The following is a 19,116-nucleotide window of genomic DNA, read 5'->3' as shown; positions in this document are numbered from 1 at the left end:
ATGTAATTGCATTTGTTAGTTTTTACGCTGTTAGAATTGGACGTACCAAAGCGTTATGCAAATATTTGCAATATTTTGGAAAATAATTGGCATGACAGTGCAGACGCAGTGCTTAAAACAATATCGTTATTATTATTATTTTTTTTTTGTTTTCTTCTTCACATCGTAGGCTAACTAAAATATAAGCGCTTGTTGCTATAAATACCACTAAACGCCTACTTCGATTGTGCTAAGCTCTAGCTATTCAGCATTTTTTTGGTGTTTTTTTTTTTTGTATTTTATTTTATTATTTATTTTTTTGTGTTTTGTATACTTTTTTTTATATTATTTTTTTTTTGTTTCATTTTTATTATAATTTTTTTTTGTTTTATTTTTATTATAATTTTTTGTTGTTTCATTATTATTTTTTGTTTTGAAACTGCTGCACAATTGTGTAGATATGATAAGTATTCCAAAAATACTTTTATTACCACTATTCGTTTAAAATGGCACAACATTTTTACTAATTAATTGTTATGTAATTCCATTTAAGGTAATACTTAAATTTGGCGACTAAAAAGTTAAAAGGACTCACTTAAAAAAGTGCTTACCTTCTATGCACTTTTGTGTTTGTGTGTGTGGAGGGTAGCAAATTTTTTATGCAAAATTTTGGGATAAAAATTCAATTTTCATGATTTTCATGATTTTTCATGAATACATTTTCCATTAAATTTTAAATTTTCAATCCCTAAATCGAAATTAAAAATTAAATTTTCAATTTTAAGAAATTTTCTATTAAATTTTCAATTTAAAATCCCAAAATCGAAATTAAAAATAAAATTTTCAATTTTAAGAAATGTTCTATTAAAAATTCACGAAAATAAAAATTGAGAAAAAATTTTTTAAATTCAAAATTGGAGTTAACAACGAAACAAACAATATATTTTTTAAATTTCAACTCTAAACATGTGATTAGCATTTTTTATCCGCTTTTTAATATTAAAAAATTAATTTTTAATTTTTAGCGCCACTTTTGGTTTTTTTTATTTTTCACTTTTCATTCGGTTGTGTATTAATATTTAGTTTTGGTTTGATTTTTGTGATAAACTTATTTTAAATGCGGTTTTTTGAATAAAAATTAAACTTTTATTTTCAATCCGTTGTCTGTGATAAAATTATTACTTTTTATACCATATTTGGTATTAGAAGCTTGAAAACTAATTTTAAATAAATTTTCGGGTTACCAAAAAAAATTTATTCAAATGTGGATGTAATTATTTGTTAATAAATTATTTGCAACCCTGCATGTGTGTATGCAAATGCACTCTAATTTATGTTTATATGAAAATTCATAAGCGCTAAAATTGCACTTTTCACGTTTTTGTTGCTTTTAAATTATTTATTTCATTTTTCGTTTTCGCCAAATATTTTCGCATGCGTAAAAGCGGCTGTGCGTTGTGTACATATTTATGTAACATATGTATATTTTTTAATTTACTGTTAGCTATTACAAAATGTTATCTTATACGGTAGCTACTTCGACTATTATAACAACAGCTTGCTATTCTTTGGTATTTGATATTTTTACTATAAGTAATTTAGTTTTAAAAATACGATATTTTACTAAGCTAAAAATGCAAGTTCATTTTTCATTTTGTTAGTTCATAGCAAAATATAAGCAACAATGCCTTTCCGTCGCATACAAATTGTCTACACATTGCATATGTTGTGCGCATGCGCAACTGCGCTCTAAGTGTTAACTAATTAGCACAATGTTATTATTTGTATATGCTAATGACGATTACTATAAAACTGATTGATGCCTAATACGTGCTTCTCTTCGTGATATTTCTGCAGGATATGTGTAATAACGGAGGTGGTGTCGTTGTCGCCACCCCAAACGCGTATCGAGTTCTCATTTTCGAGTATGGACAGAAAGGCTAAGCAGAAGAATTTATTTGAATACAATGTTTATAGCATAAAAGACATTAAGCACTTACCTATTAGTATTTTAGGGTTACTTAAATTCATCTGTACTTGCGGCATTTCGAGTATGGCTTTGAGTATAGGTGAATCTTGCGATAAGCCTTCACGCAGCTCAATCAAACTGCCCGTACGATTGCCACAAAGCCACTCACATGCTGCTGCTTTATTATTGCAAGTCTTTTTTAAAGCTTTCAGCACCTCAGTCTCTTCAAAACCCATCTCTACTAGTGAGTTAATAGTTTCCGGCGTAGGCGGCATATCACGATGACTATAGATGCGCACTATTTCCAGTAAAGCTTCGGTGTTTTCAACAATGCTCTATAGTTAATTGAATTAAATATATGATAAAAATTAATAAATTAAACAACAACAATTTGTGGTAATTTACATCATTAGTGAGTATGCCCGAAGGTGAGAGCACCGATTGGCTCTTTTGCAGACCCATAGCTGCTTCCTCTAACGAACTCTCTTCACTCTGATGTTGTATCAGCCACTCCAGCGCAGTGGAGTAGACACCTCTATAGGAAGTAAGTAGCATATACTTTAAACATTGCAACTAACTATATATATAAACAAAGCACTTACTGCGTAACCTTTAGCGCATACTCGGCCTTCTCCTTTTTAAAACCCATATCGACAAGGCACTGCAGTGTATCATTCTGATAGTTACGTTTGTTGATTAGCTTTTGCTTAAGCATCGCTATCAGCCGTGTGGCATATGGTCCCGCGCCAATAATGGCCGCAGAAGCTTGCGCCAATGAGATGAGCACCTTACGCACGTCGAATTGCAGCTGCAAAACAAAAACCCAAAAAAAAAAAAAAATATATATATATACATTCAATACAGTAATCGGAAATGCGTAAGCTACACTCACATTAGATTGCTGAAATATCTCATTGATATCCACCATGGGCATGTCCACCGTATGCGGCAGTACATTACGCGTGGCCGTATTGATTTCCAAATCACGCGGCGCTTGCAAATCGCGCGTCACTGCAGTCATATGTTGTAGATGTTGCCGTCGCGGCACCAGCGATAACATCGCGTTGTCTTCAATTTTCAATTGCGCCAGCGTCATGGTTTCGTTCAATTCGGCACCTTGGTATTCAGCGCGCATTATGCGATAACGTGGCCCCAGCTGCCGCACATCAGTCGCGAATAGCGGTAAGGCGCTTGCATCATCGGATAGTTCGAGCATTACCTCGTTTTTCAGCTCGGCGATGCGTTTGTTTACGTCTGTTTGGAAAATTAGCACACGTGCGCTGGGGCAAATGACACGCACCCGTATATTTTGTTTAGTCACATCACGTTCGATATTGTCGCTGGAACCGTGTGTTGCAGAGTCTGAGCTCGAAATGCCTGATGAGCGACGTGAGCCTCTTCTGTAAAATGAACAAAAATACAAATTAATGAAATAAAATATATCGTTTTAAATAAGTTAAGCCATCCTGTATGTCATATAATAACCGTTTGTCGTACTTAGAAAATAAATTTCGTAGTTTCTGCATATTTAGGCGCTGCGATTCGTTGGGCGTGCAATAGCTCTCGTTTATACAAATTTTGACAGCGAATTTAGAAACTAGAAAATTGTATTTTATTTTCTATTTTGCTAAGCTTACTCACATTTTTGACACACGACGTGGCTGCGGCGTGAGTGTAGGAGTTGCATGCTGTAGCTGCAGCTGTTGTGACTGTGACAACGTCTGCATCGTGGATTGCCCGACACGCGTTCCTTGCGTTTGATGTAGCCCACGTATAGGTGTTGTTGGCACGAGACTACGGTTACGTCGTTGTGGTGGCGCCGTGTGACGCGCTGGTGAGACACTATGCTTTATATGTTGCTCGCATGCTACAGTTGTTGTAGCGCCTGCTGTTGTATTTGAATTGGCACTTGTGGTACGTAAACCATCAGTTGTTCGACTGCATGTCGCTTGTGCAGCACCTGTTTTATCCTCACCGGCGGTTCGTTTATTGCGTGCCGCCCACCTGGCACGCATCCAAGGGATCATTAATAAATAATAATTTTTACTGAACGTTGTTATGTTAAAATGGTAATATGGACGCCAGGTGACTGTCCAATTCAGTTAACGGTATTTTAGTTGGCACGGGCGTCAAGGACATACTGGAGTTAGTGGTACAGACATTGCAGTAAACAGCGAATTGTTTCGACTTTATGACCCCACATACTTCGTTTGTACATAGCTGAATAGAAAAAATCGTGAATTATTAATAAATACCAAACAGTACTAAAGTAAAAAACGCTCGGATTTTGATACAATAAAGCGAGTTTTACAAACATAATGTTACCTTCTAAATTTGCAATTTTTTAATTTATTTTTAATACAATTTTGAGAATGTTTTCGGTATTATACTATAATTACAAAAATATTTATTTTTCTTTCTAAATAATCAACTTTTTCACTTTTGTTTTGCTATCGCAGGTTTTTCTCTTATCAAGCAATATAGTGGTGCTGCTAAGTAATTGAAATTCAACGGCGGTAAAATATAAATTTACTATAATGCAGGCAATAAGCTAATATAACCGGTAGATATTACAAATTATTTTTTAGTATTCGATAGGTGGAAGAAAACAATTAAACAGACATTTTAAAATACAAAAATATTATCTAAAAGTCAATGCCAAAGCACCAAAATGGCACATACAGATAGATTGTAAACTAGTCAGACTAAATAACAGATTTTTAATATGTTTACTATTAATAGTAAATAATAGGAAAAATATTCTGATAAAGCATCTTTAAGTCTAACTTATTATTTAAATATTTATCACAGAATCATCGTACAAAAAATTTTACATTTTTAGCAGAATAAACGATTTGTTTCTGGAGTTGTTATATAATATATAACTGCATTGTCAACATATTGTTTTATATACCACTTGTTCTTTTCTTCAATTTTGTTTAATTTATGTTTGAAGTTTTTCAACATTAAATGATTATACAAATGCTAATTTTGGCAATAATTTATATACACCAAAAAAAATGTCTTGACATATCTTCCAATTTTAAATTTTAATTACAATTGCAACTCTGTATTGGCGCAATGACATTCTTGCCGATAAAAGGTTTCGATTAGTTTATTCGACTTTTCTGCGCGAGTGAGCGTTGTTTGTGCTGCGGTGATTGAAAAATTTTGTTGGAAATATTGCTGGAAAATCGATGATATTTCTAATTACTAATATTAGAATTCATATAATTTAAAGAAAAAGTGTCTTATCAAAGTGATTGTGTGTGTTGGAAGATTATTAGAAAATACTTACAGTTCGCTGAAAGTTTTGCGTGTAAAGCCAAATAATTACATGTGTGCGTGGAATGAATGGAAAAAGTAATCGAAAGAAAGAGAAATAAGAACGTATAAACAGGAGATAGGAAAGAGTAGCAGACGACAAAGGGAAGAATCGCCATCACCGTCGACAACGGCATTTGAGCAACAGCAGAATAAATAAAATTAAAGCAAATGTTATAATGGAAATTTGCAAATTAAAAAGTTGTAAATACATTTAAATAAATAAATACTACACCTTATAGTCAAGCACTCATGCTTATTTATGTACATAAGGAGTGTTGATAACATTGGCATATTTTAAAAGATATGAACTTACAAAGAATTACGCATGGTTAGGACGCGGCAGCAGTGAAAAAAAAAAACTTGCTAAGCACGAAAAAGGGATACATAGGTATTCATGCGTACAAACGTTCGCATATGCGGTAAGTAAGCAGGTAATATTTCTGTTATGCTCCAAGCATACACAAGAAATGTGAGTCGACGCAAAACTTGACCGAAACACCTTTTTTTTCTGCTCCACACTTCTGCCAATACAAATGAATAAGCGCTTTTTGCGTTGGTTAATATGTGTGTTTGTTTTTTATTATGTACATTTTAGCAGTTTGTAGTTTATTTGTGCTCGTGGCAATTATCTCAAAGCCTTTCATTTATTTGTTGTTGTTTTTTTTGTTACCATAATGCTTTCTACGCGTTGTTTTCAATTGTGCGACGCTTTTCCGGTTGTGTTCTGCGTCACAACGACAACCAACTGATTCTGAGAATTGTCTGCCATTATGTATGTGTCGTGAATCCTGGCTATAATTTTATATGTTGCTTTTCTTATGTAGGTATTTCATAATTGAATTTAAATAAGGAAGTAAAAGTTAATATAATTGTTCTTGATTTGGTTAGGAAACAAAATGTTTTTATTTTAACATTAATATGCATTAATTGCTGTACAAATTATCTTTAAGTTCGTTTAAAAATTCAAAATATCTATAAAACAATAAATAAATTTTGCTGTCGATAAACAACTAACAAATCGTCGGGCACGTCATTAATACATACATATAAGTTTTTTTTTTTTTTTTTATTGTTTTATCTTAATTTAGATAAATTAATTACCTTCAGATAATATTTTTGTATATTCTCTTGCAGCACTCTCAACGCCTATAAGTAATACTCTATCAATTAGCCAAAGTACATAAACTGCTCATAATCTAACAAAAAATTCGTTTAAAAATAAAAACTACACAAAGAAAAAGTTAACTGCCATTTAAAAGAGAATACAATACAAAAACAAATAACAAACAACGACCTAAATAACAAAGGGTCATTAAAAAGTTGAAACTTCAATAATTCGTCTTAAGTAATATCAGGTAAGTGGAAAACTCTTTTTCTATTACTTGTAAATATTATTAGACATGATCCTTTCGCAGCATAAATTCACAAACATTTCTTACAGTTTGTACAATTCCAAGATGTGGAATTCCGATTCACGTTCACAGAACGGTGTGAGCACTTCATCGACTGGCTCACCTAGTTATGGCGGTTACAATTCCAGCAATGGAAATGGCAGAAATGGTTCGCCACATCATCAGCAACAACACCAGCAGCAGCAAGTTAAGCAGCTGGGCATGACATCTGCCATCAGCTTGGCAGAGCCACGTACTGAAGATTTGCAGAAGACCGAAGAACTACGCAAAGCTTTAGAACCGTTTAAAGTGTTCGAAACTCAAGACGAGCTTAATCATCGTATGGAGATCTTAGCAAAACTCAATACGCTGGTCAAACAATGGGTTAAAGATGTCTCTATGTCAAAGAATATGCCCGAGGTAGCCGCCGAGAAATTAGGTGGCAAAATTTATACTTTCGGTTCATATCGCCTGGGCGTACATCATAAGGGCGCCGATATTGATGCGCTTTGTGTGGCGCCGCGCAATATCGAACGTACAGATTATTTTACATCATTTTTTGATTTGTTAAAAAAACAATCCGAAGTGACAGAGTGTCGTTCGGTGGAAGAGGCTTTTGTGCCGGTTATAAAAATGAATTTTGATGGTATTGAAATTGATTTGTTATTTGCGCGTCTCTCGCTCAAAGAGATACCGGATGACTTTGATTTGCGCGATGACAATTTGCTTAAAAATCTAGATCCACGTTCGGTACGCAGTTTGAACGGTTGTCGAGTGACCGATGAAATTCTAGCGCTCGTGCCAAATATCGAGAATTTCCGCTTGGCGCTGCGCTCCATCAAGTTGTGGGCGAAAAGTGAGTATGAATTGGATTTTTTTACTTTAAAATTTTCATATGCTTTAATTTTTTTTTTTTAATCTCTTTCATAATACAGAACATGGCATTTACTCAAATTCGCTGGGCTACTTTGGTGGCGTGACGTGGGCTATGTTGGTAGCGCGCACCTGCCAACTATATCCAAATGCTACAGCCTCAACGCTGGTGCATAAATTCTTTTTGGTCTTCTCCCGCTGGAAGTGGCCAAATCCTGTGCTGCTCAAGCACCCTGATAACGTTAATTTACGGTTTCCGGTAAGTAAGAGCGCAAATGCTTGCATTTTGGACACACAATTTGTATCACAAATTTTATCAATGGAATTTTGTTACATTGATTCTTTTAAATATTTTTTTTTATATTTTATTTGATATATTTTTTACTTTAATTTATATATATTTTTTATAATTATATATTTTTTATAATATATAATTATTTATATCTTCTAATATATTTTTTATATAATTTTTAATATTTTATTTTTTAAATAATTTATTATTTATTTTTTTATAATTTTTTATTTATTTGTTTTTATTTTTTATTTTTTTGTATAATTGTTGTTTTTCGTATAATTTTTTTTAAATTTTTTAAAAAAAATTTTTTTCTTATTTTTTATATATAATACTTTTTTTCTAATTTTTTATATATAATATTTTTTTTCTAATTTTTTATATATAATATTTTTTTTCTAATTTTTTAAATATAATATTTTTTTTCTAATTTTTTAAATATAATATTTTTTTTCTAATTTATAATAAAATATATTTTTTTTTTATATTATTTTATATATTTTTTTTTTTTTTTAATTTTTTTTTTTATATATTTGTATATATTTAGGTTTGGGATCCACGTGTAAACGCTTCGGATCGCTACCATCTTATGCCCATCATAACGCCGGCATATCCACAACAGAATTCCACATTCAATGTATCGGAATCTACAAAGAAAGTTATACTTAATGAATTTAATCGTGGCATGATTACCACGGATGAAATTATGCTCGGACGTGCTACGTGGGATCGTCTCTTCGAAGCGCCAAGTTTCTTTTACAAGTATTTATTTGCAAATTACATGCAACTGTGTCAATATATAATAATATTTCGTTTTTTCTTAACAGATACCGCCACTTTATAGTGCTTTTAGTCACATCACAGACAGGCGATGATCAGCTGGAGTGGTGTGGCCTAGTCGAATCAAAGATTCGTCTATTAGTAGGTAATTTAGAGCGTAATCAACACATTTCATTGGCACATGTAAATCCAACATGTTTCGACTATAAGAAAATCGCTGTTAACACACAAGTTAACAGCGGCAATGAGGATGACAAAACACAGTCGGGTGGCAATCCGACAGTTTCCCCAACGCCATTCTGTTCGATGTGGTTCATCGGTTTGGAATTTGAACGCACCGAGAATTTGAATGTTGACCTCACAGAAAGTATACAAAACTTTACCGAACATGTCATACAACATGGCGTGAGTAGCATAGTTGTTGTAATAATCTTTAGATTTATTTTTAGTTAATTTTTTTTACTTGTTACAAATTTAGGTAAACATAAAAATGCTGAAAGATGGCATGCATATTGAAGCGCGGCATGTGAAGCGTAAATCGCTTTCGCAGTATTTGGATACGGATTTTTTGAAGCGTGAACGCAAATCCATGGAACAGCATAATAATTTTAATAATGCAATTTTAGCGAATCGAAAACGATTGTCAACGGAATTGTCTACACAGAAAGAGGGGGGTAGCACTAAAAAGGCGCGCTTAAGTGAATCGGTGAGTATATAAGTAGATAAGGGCTAGATTTGGAAGAAATATGTTGAATGGTTAATATAATGATAATGTTTATATAAAAAATACTTCTAAATTATTATTCTATAATTTTAGAAACATTTTCACAAATTTTAATTTTGAAATTTGAATGTGCAATGTAGAATGTAGAAAGAAAAAAAATTAATGACTAAAAAATGTTAAAAGGTAGTTTTCTTATTTATTTTTTTTTATTAATTAAAAATTTTTTTTTTAATTTTTTTTTTATATTAAAATATTTTTTTAATAACAAACAAAAAACAAATAAATATTTTAATATATAAAAAAGAAAAAATATTTATTAATTTTGTTTTGTATTAAAATATTTTTTTTAATAACAAAAAAAAAACTAATTATTAATTTTGTTTTGTATTAAAATATTTTTTTAATAACAAAAAAAAATTTTGATATAAAAAAATTTGTAAAAAAAAACCAAAAAACTTTATAGTAATAATAAACTATAAAAGTAATTTTCTTATTTTTGTTTTATAAAAATTAATTTAAAAAAATTGTTTTTTTATAGTATTAAAATTTTTTATAAGAACTAATATTTTTTTATATTATTGGTTTTATTTATTAAAACTAATATTTTTGTCAAAAAATAATTTTTTTTTAAATTCCTTTTAAAAATTGGTTGAATTTTAAAATTACTTTTGTTTTTAAATATTTGCTTAATGAAAAAGTGAAACAATTTAAATATTTAAGATTTTGTGGAAACTCTGTTTGTTTTTAATATTATAAAGATATTTTTTATTAAAAATTAATATTTAATATTATTTAAAATTTTTTTATATAAAATTTATATTTTTTAATTTGCAATAATTTTTTTTTATCTAAAATGAATATTTTTTAATGTTAAATAATTTTTTATATAGAATTAATATTTTTATTTATAAAAATTATTATTAATTTTTATTTACATAAATATTTTTTTTTAACTATTTTTTTATAAATAATTTTTTTTTAATTAATATTTGGTTATCAAGAGGTGTAATAAATAAAATAGTAAAAAAAATTAATGTCTAGGGAAAAAAGTAATTATCCTTTATTTTATATATTTTTCGTTGTTTTTTTATGTTATAAAAATTAATATTTAAAAATATGGTTTTCCCTAGTTTTTTAACCACACTTTTGCAAATACAATTAACATAACGTTTTTGTTTCATTTATACTAGCAAACGGAGGAGAACTCAAATGCGTCAAGTGATACCGGTGGCATAACGCCGACCACACAACCGACTAGTGCACCGAATTTCACGCCCGATGCAAAGAGCAGCACCAATAACGGTGGAGCTGGCTCGGGCTCTGGCTCCGGTTCGAATTCGCCACGCAACAGCAATGGTAATGGCGGTAGCAACAGTGTCAACAATCAAAACACAAATAGTAATAGCAATAGCACAACAACAACAGCTGCAACTGCTGCTGCTACCGCGGAAGTGGCCTGCTCGTGACCGACGCTCACCACAGTACCGAATCCAATACCGCCGTCGCTGCCGCAACCGCCGCCGCCGCCACAACAACAACAAACACAATCTCATTATATGTCGCATTCACTTCATAACAGCATACACAACACACACGCCACACTCCATCACACACACTCATCCATCGTCTCTCATTCACAGAAATTTCGCAAAAACAATAATGCCGCAGCCGTTGCCAATTCAAATAGTATATTTAGTCAGCGTGCCACCTCAATACCGGGACACACCAGCAACACTGCAGCAATGGCATTCAAGCAAGGTTTGCCCACGGCCTCGTCCATCTACCAAAGGAACAATAATAGTCGACGTTTGCAACATCATATGTCTGCTTCGGCTGGTATGTTGGGTGTATTGGGTGGTAGTGGCGGTGGTGGTGTGATTGGCGGTGAGAAGCCGCTAACATTTTCCACCTCAAAATCGACAACTGCAAATGCAAATGCCAACAACAATCAGCATCAATATATGAATTATACAAATTGCGACAACAACAATAGGAATAGTAGTTATAATGCCGGCGCTGCGGCTGCTGTTGCTAGCAACGCAACAGTAACAGCCACCATTCCCAATAGCAACGACAACAACAATTATAGTTACAATAACTCATGCAACACAACAACAACAGCGGACGCCGATGACAGCGACGATCTGTTTATGATGAGCGATAACACTACAAGAACAACAACAACAACTATTAATTGTAAGTTTTTAATACAGCAATACTATTTATTATTGACTTTTAGCGTCAAGCAGAGAGAAAGTATTATGACTGGATACCGATTTTTACCTCTTATGCTCCTATTTCTCCTCTAACTGTACCTATTTATATACATATATATATACCTGTATTTTATCGATTTACTTTAATTTACATATTACTTTTATTGCGATTTTACACGTACAATTTTTACAGAAAAAAATATTTCTCAGTGAAGTATAGAAAAATAAAATAAAAACAAAGAAATTTAAAAAAATATTAAAAATGAAAAAAAAAAAACAAAAAAAAAAGGAATAAAAAGAGATATATTTTTTTAAATAAAAAATTATACAATAACGATTTTTTACAAAATAATAAAAATAAAATGCAAATAAAAAAATTACAAAAGTACAAAAAAAAAAAGAAATGTGAAAAAGCAAAACAAAATCTTATTTTTATTATTAATTTTTATTGATTTATTTTTACTGTTGACTTCTTTGATGGCAAGGCGAAAATTTGTATTTAAAAAACAAAAAAAAGTTGAAGGTTAGTAAGCTGCAATTATAGAATATTCGAATTATTTGAAAGAATTCTAAATAAGAATTATCTATTAATCAGGGTTGCGAATTGTTAAGTTCAAAAATGTTGTATTAAAAATTAGATTTTTAATCCTAATTTTAGATTTTTTTTGAGGTTTGGTATTAAAAATTTTTTTTTAAATTTAATAGCAAAAATTTAAAATTTTGTTTATTTATTTTTAAATTTAATAGTAAAAATTTAAAAATATTATTTGTAATCCCAAAATCAGAGTTAGGGCAAACGCGAAAATATGTAAATTCTAAAATAATAATCTTTTTTAATTTGTAAAGATATGTTTGGGATCAGCATTGCGAATTTTTTGATTAAATATAAAATTTTTATTTTTTAATACTGATGTTGCTATTAAAAATTAAATATTCGTTTTTGAACCCCGATGTTGGCATTCAATTTTTATTTTTTAATCCAAGATGTTGAAAATATTGAAAATTTAAAATCTAATTTTTTGATTTACATAATTTTTTAATTCTAAAACACAATTTTTTATTCTTAATTATATGCTTCAGATAAAAAATTTTATTTTTTATTTTTCAAAACGGGAGTTGAACCGGTTTTTGGGTTTGAAACATTTTAGTTTATTTTTTAATATGTAAGGGGATTAAATTTTTTATTATTTTAATCTGTTGTGTGGAATTAAACTATTTGTTTTTATTTTTTAATCTTGTGTTTGGGATTACAAAATAAAAAAAATTTAATTCAAATATTAATTTAATTATTTTTTTAATGCATTATTTGCAACCCTGCATGAGATTAATTTTTTTTGTATTTTTTCCGGTATTTATGATTAAAAAGTAAAAATAAATCCGGTTTTTGGGATTACAAATTTTTATACTTTATAAAAAACTTTAAAAAATATTTTCAATTAAGCTTTTCGGGATTACAAAAAAAAAAAAGTTAACTCAAATGTTTAATCAATTATTTTTTAGTGTTTCATTTGTAATCCTGTTGTTAATATATAATTATATATTAAGGATTATATCCAGTTGCAAGTCAGAAAAGATGCGCTTTTTGAGATTTTATGATCGGCGCTTCATTTTGAAAAATTTTGGATTTCCTTGATTCCGTAGCCGATCTCCTCTAACTAACCTCCGATAAAAGTTGGCTGACGATGAGTAAGATTTGTCTGCTTAAAATTATCTGAAATCTAAAAACCATACAAATTTATTATTACAATTTATAAATACAAATGATCGAAGGCCTAATAAAAATTTTTTTTTTTGACAAAATTACGGCGTCCAAATACAAAAGTCATTATACTTCAGAGTGGCTTAAAAAATCGAAATTATAAAAAAATATTCCTTCGATCATTATCTGACAAATATGTCTATATCCTTCGGACAAATTTTCCTCACTGACTCTGAAAACAGCGTTTTGAGTAGAACGCGTTTGTAGTTTTGGGGGCCGATAACACTAACTTAAAAAATTCTTGCAAATACGTTCTAGTCTCCGAAACTATTTGCCGTATCGACTTCAAATTTTCAAAGGATATTTTCAAATATATGTATGTACATTGGAAATATATGTATGTATGTAAAAAAATAGATTTTTTTAAATTCACAAGTTTATACATATAACCTCTTAAATACATTATATTGAAAAATATTTTTATAGAAATTCGTCATTTCTTAACTAAAAAATTATATTATTTAAATTAGAAGCCGTCCAATTGCTAAAAAAAAAACAATCTTTATTAGTATTAAAATATTGAAAATGCACAAAACAATATTATTGGAAGAAAATATTCATTCAAACAATTTCGCAAAAAATTAAAAAGCAAGTTATAGCTTTTAAACTTGCCATCAAAGTTAACATACCTATATATGCATTTTATTAAAAGAATGTTGTGTTTAGCAAAGATTTGTACCGTATATTTAATGGGAAGTGAAATGTTTATTGAAAAGACAATTTAATATTATAAATAATGTTCTCCACACTCCGAAACTGTTTAATTTAATCAGTTACGCTCTAACTTTGAAGAAATGATAAAGATTATTTTAGCTTCTAAAGTTGTAGAACTGTTGTTCAGAGTGTTATGCATGAAAGTTAATTTTTTAGTACTAGAGCTTTTTCACAAGTGAAAGCTTTTATAGGTTTTGAAAATTAGAGTCTATCTAAAATTTGGTCGTTTATGTAAACTTAAAACTTTTTCAAAAGTCAAAGCTTTCACAAGTTTAAATCGCTTAGTCAGCGAAAGCTTTCCTAATAACCTTATGTTAACTAAGTCATTATTTAGTGGTTTTACATTGAACTTATTCAGAATTCACCTGCTTCAAAACGTCTAAGATATTACCAGTGAAAAGTGTAATAAAAAGTATATAAAATTAATCGTTTTAATTTACTTATTTTAATTCACTTTAGATATAGATAGCCTATGAAAAAGAAAGCTTTCATAAATTCTCAGCCAGTTAATAAAAACTGCTATAATATGTATGCTTTGTTATTTAAGCTTTCATGACTTGAGTGACTTTGGTTTGAGCTTTTTCGAAAGTCAAAGCTTTCATAAATTTGAAGTTAGCTTCCATAATTTTTTTTAGAATCATTTAAAACTTTCATGAATGACTTGAGTGACTTAAGTTTGAGCCTTTTCGTAACTCAATGCTTGCATGAATTTATTATGTAAGCTTTCCAGAATTTTTGCCATATATTAAAATTAAATTTGCTTTTCGAATCCCCTAAAAAATGATTATATAGCCTGCAAGGTTTGGCCACAGTTCTAAGCTTAATTTTTGCTGTTAGAGAATTAAAGCCTTCATAAAACCAAAGGTCCTGGTTTTCATATAGTTTGGTGATGTATGAACACTTCAGACACTCATTAGTCTTGTGTGGTCTATTTCTCTTCCTTTTCGCTTTTATTTCCTTAGTGATGAGGAGAAGTTTTATATCCAGTGAAAAGAAGAATTAAAAACGTAAAGTTTCTAAGTCAGTAATTCAAAATATTTAATTTGCTCCAATAAAATATTAAGTTAGATTTTGGTCATGATATAGATATATACTATTCCTTGGGGAAATAATATCCAACCTTATTAAAATAAAAACGTAATAGCTTTGACAAGATTGAAGCTTAAAAAAATGTTTTTATTCATATACCTATTTTTATACCCTGAACAGGATATATCACGTTTTTTTAATACCCAGAAAGAAGCGTCGGAGACCCTATAAAACATATATACTATATGATCAGCGTGATGAGCAGATCGATTTGGCCATATTCGTCTGTCTGTCTGTATATACACGCATTATTCCCTCGATTTTGGAGATATCGAATTGAAATTTTGCACAGTTGCTTTTATCCCCAAAACGCTGCTTTTTCGTTGGAACCGCCGATATTGGACCACTGACCGATCCAAAACAAGTTTTTGTATGGAAATCGTTTTTATTTGTGAAGGGTATTATAGTTTCGGTAAGGTAACCAAGGTTAACGTTTTTTTTGACAAAAAAGTGACCCACATCTATGGAACTGCCTGTTTAATATTTTTACGGTAAAAAAAACAATGTTCTATATGAGAGTTAGACGATGTTATTCATCGTTTTGAAAGCAATCCAAGTTTGATATAATACTAAGAGTTTTTAAGTGTTAGATTTTTGTATTTGTAAATGCACATATATTTGTAATTGCCAATGGCACAGGTAAGCTTAGGTATTTGAAGGTCAAAGTCTGATTTTCCAATCCAACATCGCAGGCAGATTGCTTTAAGCTACTACTCTAATTATGGTCGCCTGGTGGTATTTTCGTCTATTCCTATAATTTTCTTCTATAATTCTATTAGAACTCGTATCACTGAAAAATGACGTGATCAACTACTATTGGGGTAAGCTAAGTACATATATGCATATAAGGTTGTAAAAGTAGTAAGTAAAAGCTGAGCTGTTGTTTCTAACTGTTTTATATTTATTATATTAATATAAACATTATTTCTGCAAATAATTTCAATATAAACGAAAAACTAAAATATTTACATTTTTCTTTTCTTCTTTCTGTTTTTGACTCTTTCACAGCATAAAAATCTGTTAATTATAAGGAATCACATATATACACATAAATATATATATATATATAAATATATAGCCTAGCTTGTAAGGATACTTAAAGCAGCGAGTCGATGTGGTTAACCCAACCACAACCATTTGCGTGTATACATCTATATATACGGCCTATGGCTTAACTCCACAACTCATTTGTAAGTAAAAACTGAACATTTTTGAAAATAGTAAAAAAAATACATTTGTTTTTTAATTTTTAGAAAATTATTAAAACTTTTAGAAAATCATTAAAATTTTTTGGAAACTTTTAAGTATTTAGAAAATTATTAAAATAAATATAAAATTTACAAAAATTTTGAAATTAATATTAATATATTAAAATTTGAACAAAAATATTAAAAGTTTTAGAAAAATATTAAAATTATTAAAAAAAATTAGCAAAATATTAATAATATAATTTTTTTTTTTAATTTTTAGAAAAATATTAATATAAATTTTTTTTTTTAATTTTTAGAAAATTATTAAAACTTATAGAAAATTATTAAAATTTTTTGGAAACTTTTAAGTATTTAGAAAATTATTAAAATAAATATAAAATTTACAAAAATTTTGAAATTAATATTAATATATTAAAATTTGAACAAAAATATTAAAAGTTTTAGAAAAATATTAAAATTATTAAAAAAAATTAGCAAAATATTAATAATATAATTTTTTTTTTAATTTTTAGAAAAATATTAAAACTTATAAAAAATTATTAAAATTTTTTGGAAACTTTTAAGTATTTAGAAAATTATTAAAATAAATATAAAATTTACAAAAATTTTGAAATTAATATTAATATATTAAAATTTGAAGAAAAATATTAAAAATTTTAGCAAAATATTAAAATTATAAAAAAAAATTAGCAAAATATTAAGATGAAATTTTTTTTTTAATTTTTAGAAAAATATTAAAACTTTTATTAAATTTTTTGGAAACTTTTAAGTATTTAGAAAATTATTTAAATAAATATAAAATTTACAAAAATTTTGAAATTAATATTAAAATTTGAAGAAAAATATAAAAAAATTTAGCAAAATATTAAAATTATAAAAAAAATTAGCAAAATATTAATATTATAATTTTTTTTTAATTTTTTAGAAAAATATTAAAACTTAGAAAAATATTCAACTTTTTCCAAAAATATTAAGTTTTTAGAAAATTATGTATATAACTAATATAAAATACTAAAATTGAGAAAAATTTTAAAATTAATATAAAAATATTATAATTTGAAAAATATTAAAATTTGCCGAAAAATATTAAAAATTTTAGAAATATATTAAAATTTATGAAAAAATGATTTTCGAAAAATATTAATATTAAAAAATTGTTTATTAAAGTTTAAAAATAAAATGTATTAAAATATTACAATTTTTTAGAAAAATATAAAAATTTGTAGAAAACATTTATTTAAAAATATTAAAATGTTTAAAAAAGTATTAATATTAAACAAATGTTTATTAAAATTTTAGAAAAAATTAAAATTAAAGAAAAAATATCAAAGCTTGTAGAAAAAAATTAAAACTAAACAAAAAATATTATAATTATTAGAGAAATAGTAAAATTCAAAAAAAAAAAAATATTTAAATTAATCAAAAAATATTAATATGTCCTTTTCTATTTTGCATTCACAGACACATTTAATTGCAATTATTGGCGTAGAGTAAAAGTTCATCGTCTTCAAAGTACACATACACATACAAATATGCTGATTTATAGCGGAGAAGAAGCTTACAATGGCGTAAAAAAACCAAGATTTGGCTACACTTTCGAATCAAACGACACTACACGAGCGCTATACGCGGCACACACCGTTCTACATACATACATACAACGGGCCCGTTGCTGTTTTGTTGGCTGTATGCTCCTCCAAACGTCGTACATGCAAACATATGTGTCTATATTGGCCAATACAATATGCTAAGCAACATTTTAGTCCTTCTTCCACATAGAACCCTCTACTACTACTACTACTCTTAAGCAACTCTACATGGATAACAATTCGCAATAATTGTTATTTAACTCTTTTTTTTGCAGCGATTTCGCAACGCATACAGAAAGCGTATGATTGATGCAAGCGCGGTGTTGCACCGTTTGACAACAAAAACAACTGAATTTTTATATTAGGCTTTAATTCACGACCGTATTTGCTGACCACACACAACACAACTTGACTATGGTTACATACATACATACGTATTTACTCATATACAAACTATACTAGACAAAAACAACAACAACAAAAAAATTCTAAAACAATCCTTTTTTACTACACTTTTTGAAGACAAAAAAAAACAGAAAGTTTCTTCACAAACAATTTCTTTACCAACGCCACACTCCACCAATCCTATTTATTTCAATTTATTTCACGCCAATCCCCACTTTTCTTCACCACCACCATCAACACTTCCTCCCCACCAACACTTCCTTACATTTTTATGAAATGCGACTCGTCTCAACTTTAAAACTTAAGCTCGTCTGTTAGTTGAATTTAAATTGATACAAAAATGCAAGTATATTGAAAGTGTTACTTACTTAATGCTGAAAAAAAGCCGAAAAAACTAAGAAGCAACAAACAAAGATGCGTAAGAAAGAAAGAAAAGTGAAAAACAGAAACTGGAGAAAAAAAGGTAAAGAAAAAATTTAATAATCATTACAAAAAAGTTTCAAAATATTTCCAAATTACATTTACATCCATAATTTACATTAAAAAAAATCAAATAAATTTAAAGAAAAGTTACAGAAATAAAGCGCAAAAAAAAATAAAACATTGTGTTTTTAATTTTGGCATTGGATGGTAGTGTTATTTTTACTGCAAAGCATTTACTTAGGAGGAAATCATAAATTTTGTGCGAAAGCTCGAGTGAAAGCACTGAAAAGCTCTGTCATTTATGTTTCGTATTGTTAGAAAACTTGCTAATCTTTAATATAAGAAAAAAGTCATTAATTTTTTTTTTTACCAAAG

General features: G+C 28.7%; 3 protein-coding genes across 5 annotated transcripts; 2 read left to right on the top strand and 1 right to left on the bottom strand.

Annotated features, from left to right (window-relative positions):
* Positions 1-1,349: 1,349 nt before the first annotated feature.
* On the bottom strand, positions 1,350-4,420 carry Kpc2 (Kip1 ubiquitination-promoting complex subunit 2). 2 transcript variants are annotated; one of them, XM_014229697.3, is made up of 7 exons: positions 4,274-4,420; positions 3,590-4,168; positions 2,841-3,348; positions 2,551-2,756; positions 2,354-2,483; positions 1,980-2,283; positions 1,350-1,919 (listed from the first exon to the last, which is right to left on the bottom strand). In XM_014229697.3, the coding sequence occupies exons 2-7, from the start codon at positions 3,973-3,975 to the stop codon at positions 1,771-1,773; spliced, it is 1,683 nt and encodes a 560-aa protein (XP_014085172.1). In that variant the 5' UTR covers positions 3,976-4,168; positions 4,274-4,420; the 3' UTR covers positions 1,350-1,770. The 2 variants fall into 2 exon arrangements, with proteins under 2 accessions (XP_014085172.1, XP_014085173.1); XM_014229698.3 differs by lacking the exons at positions 3,590-4,168; positions 4,274-4,420 and adding an exon at positions 3,446-3,562.
* Positions 4,421-5,069: 649 nt separating this feature from the next.
* LOC106614183 (poly(A) polymerase hiiragi) lies at positions 5,070-10,801 on the top strand. 2 transcript variants are annotated; one of them, XM_014229770.3, is made up of 8 exons: positions 5,070-5,694; positions 6,410-6,630; positions 6,717-7,522; positions 7,602-7,798; positions 8,379-8,593; positions 8,659-9,016; positions 9,090-9,317; positions 10,526-10,801. In XM_014229770.3, exons 3-8 carry the CDS (start codon positions 6,733-6,735, stop codon positions 10,799-10,801), a joined length of 2,064 nt encoding a protein of 687 aa, XP_014085245.2. In that variant the 5' UTR covers positions 5,070-5,694; positions 6,410-6,630; positions 6,717-6,732. The 2 variants fall into 2 exon arrangements, with proteins under 2 accessions (XP_014085245.2, XP_014085246.2); XM_014229771.3 differs by having other exon boundaries at positions 5,070-5,706.
* A 90-nt stretch (positions 10,802-10,891) lies between these two features.
* LOC138857214 (probable serine/threonine-protein kinase fhkE) lies at positions 10,892-18,719 on the top strand. The gene is made up of 3 exons (XM_070109201.1): positions 10,892-11,531; positions 16,122-16,303; positions 17,786-18,719. The coding sequence occupies exons 1-2, from the start codon at positions 10,892-10,894 to the stop codon at positions 16,124-16,126; spliced, it is 645 nt and encodes a 214-aa protein (XP_069965302.1). The 3' UTR covers positions 16,127-16,303; positions 17,786-18,719.
* The last annotated feature ends 397 nt before the right edge of the window (positions 18,720-19,116 follow it).

Source organism: Bactrocera oleae, chromosome 4, assembly GCF_042242935.1.
Source record: "Bactrocera oleae isolate idBacOlea1 chromosome 4, idBacOlea1, whole genome shotgun sequence".
Lineage (NCBI taxonomy): Eukaryota > Metazoa > Arthropoda > Insecta > Diptera > Tephritidae > Bactrocera > Bactrocera oleae.
The sequence above is the reverse complement of the archived record's forward strand: the minus strand, read 5'-3'. Positions and strand labels throughout refer to the sequence as shown.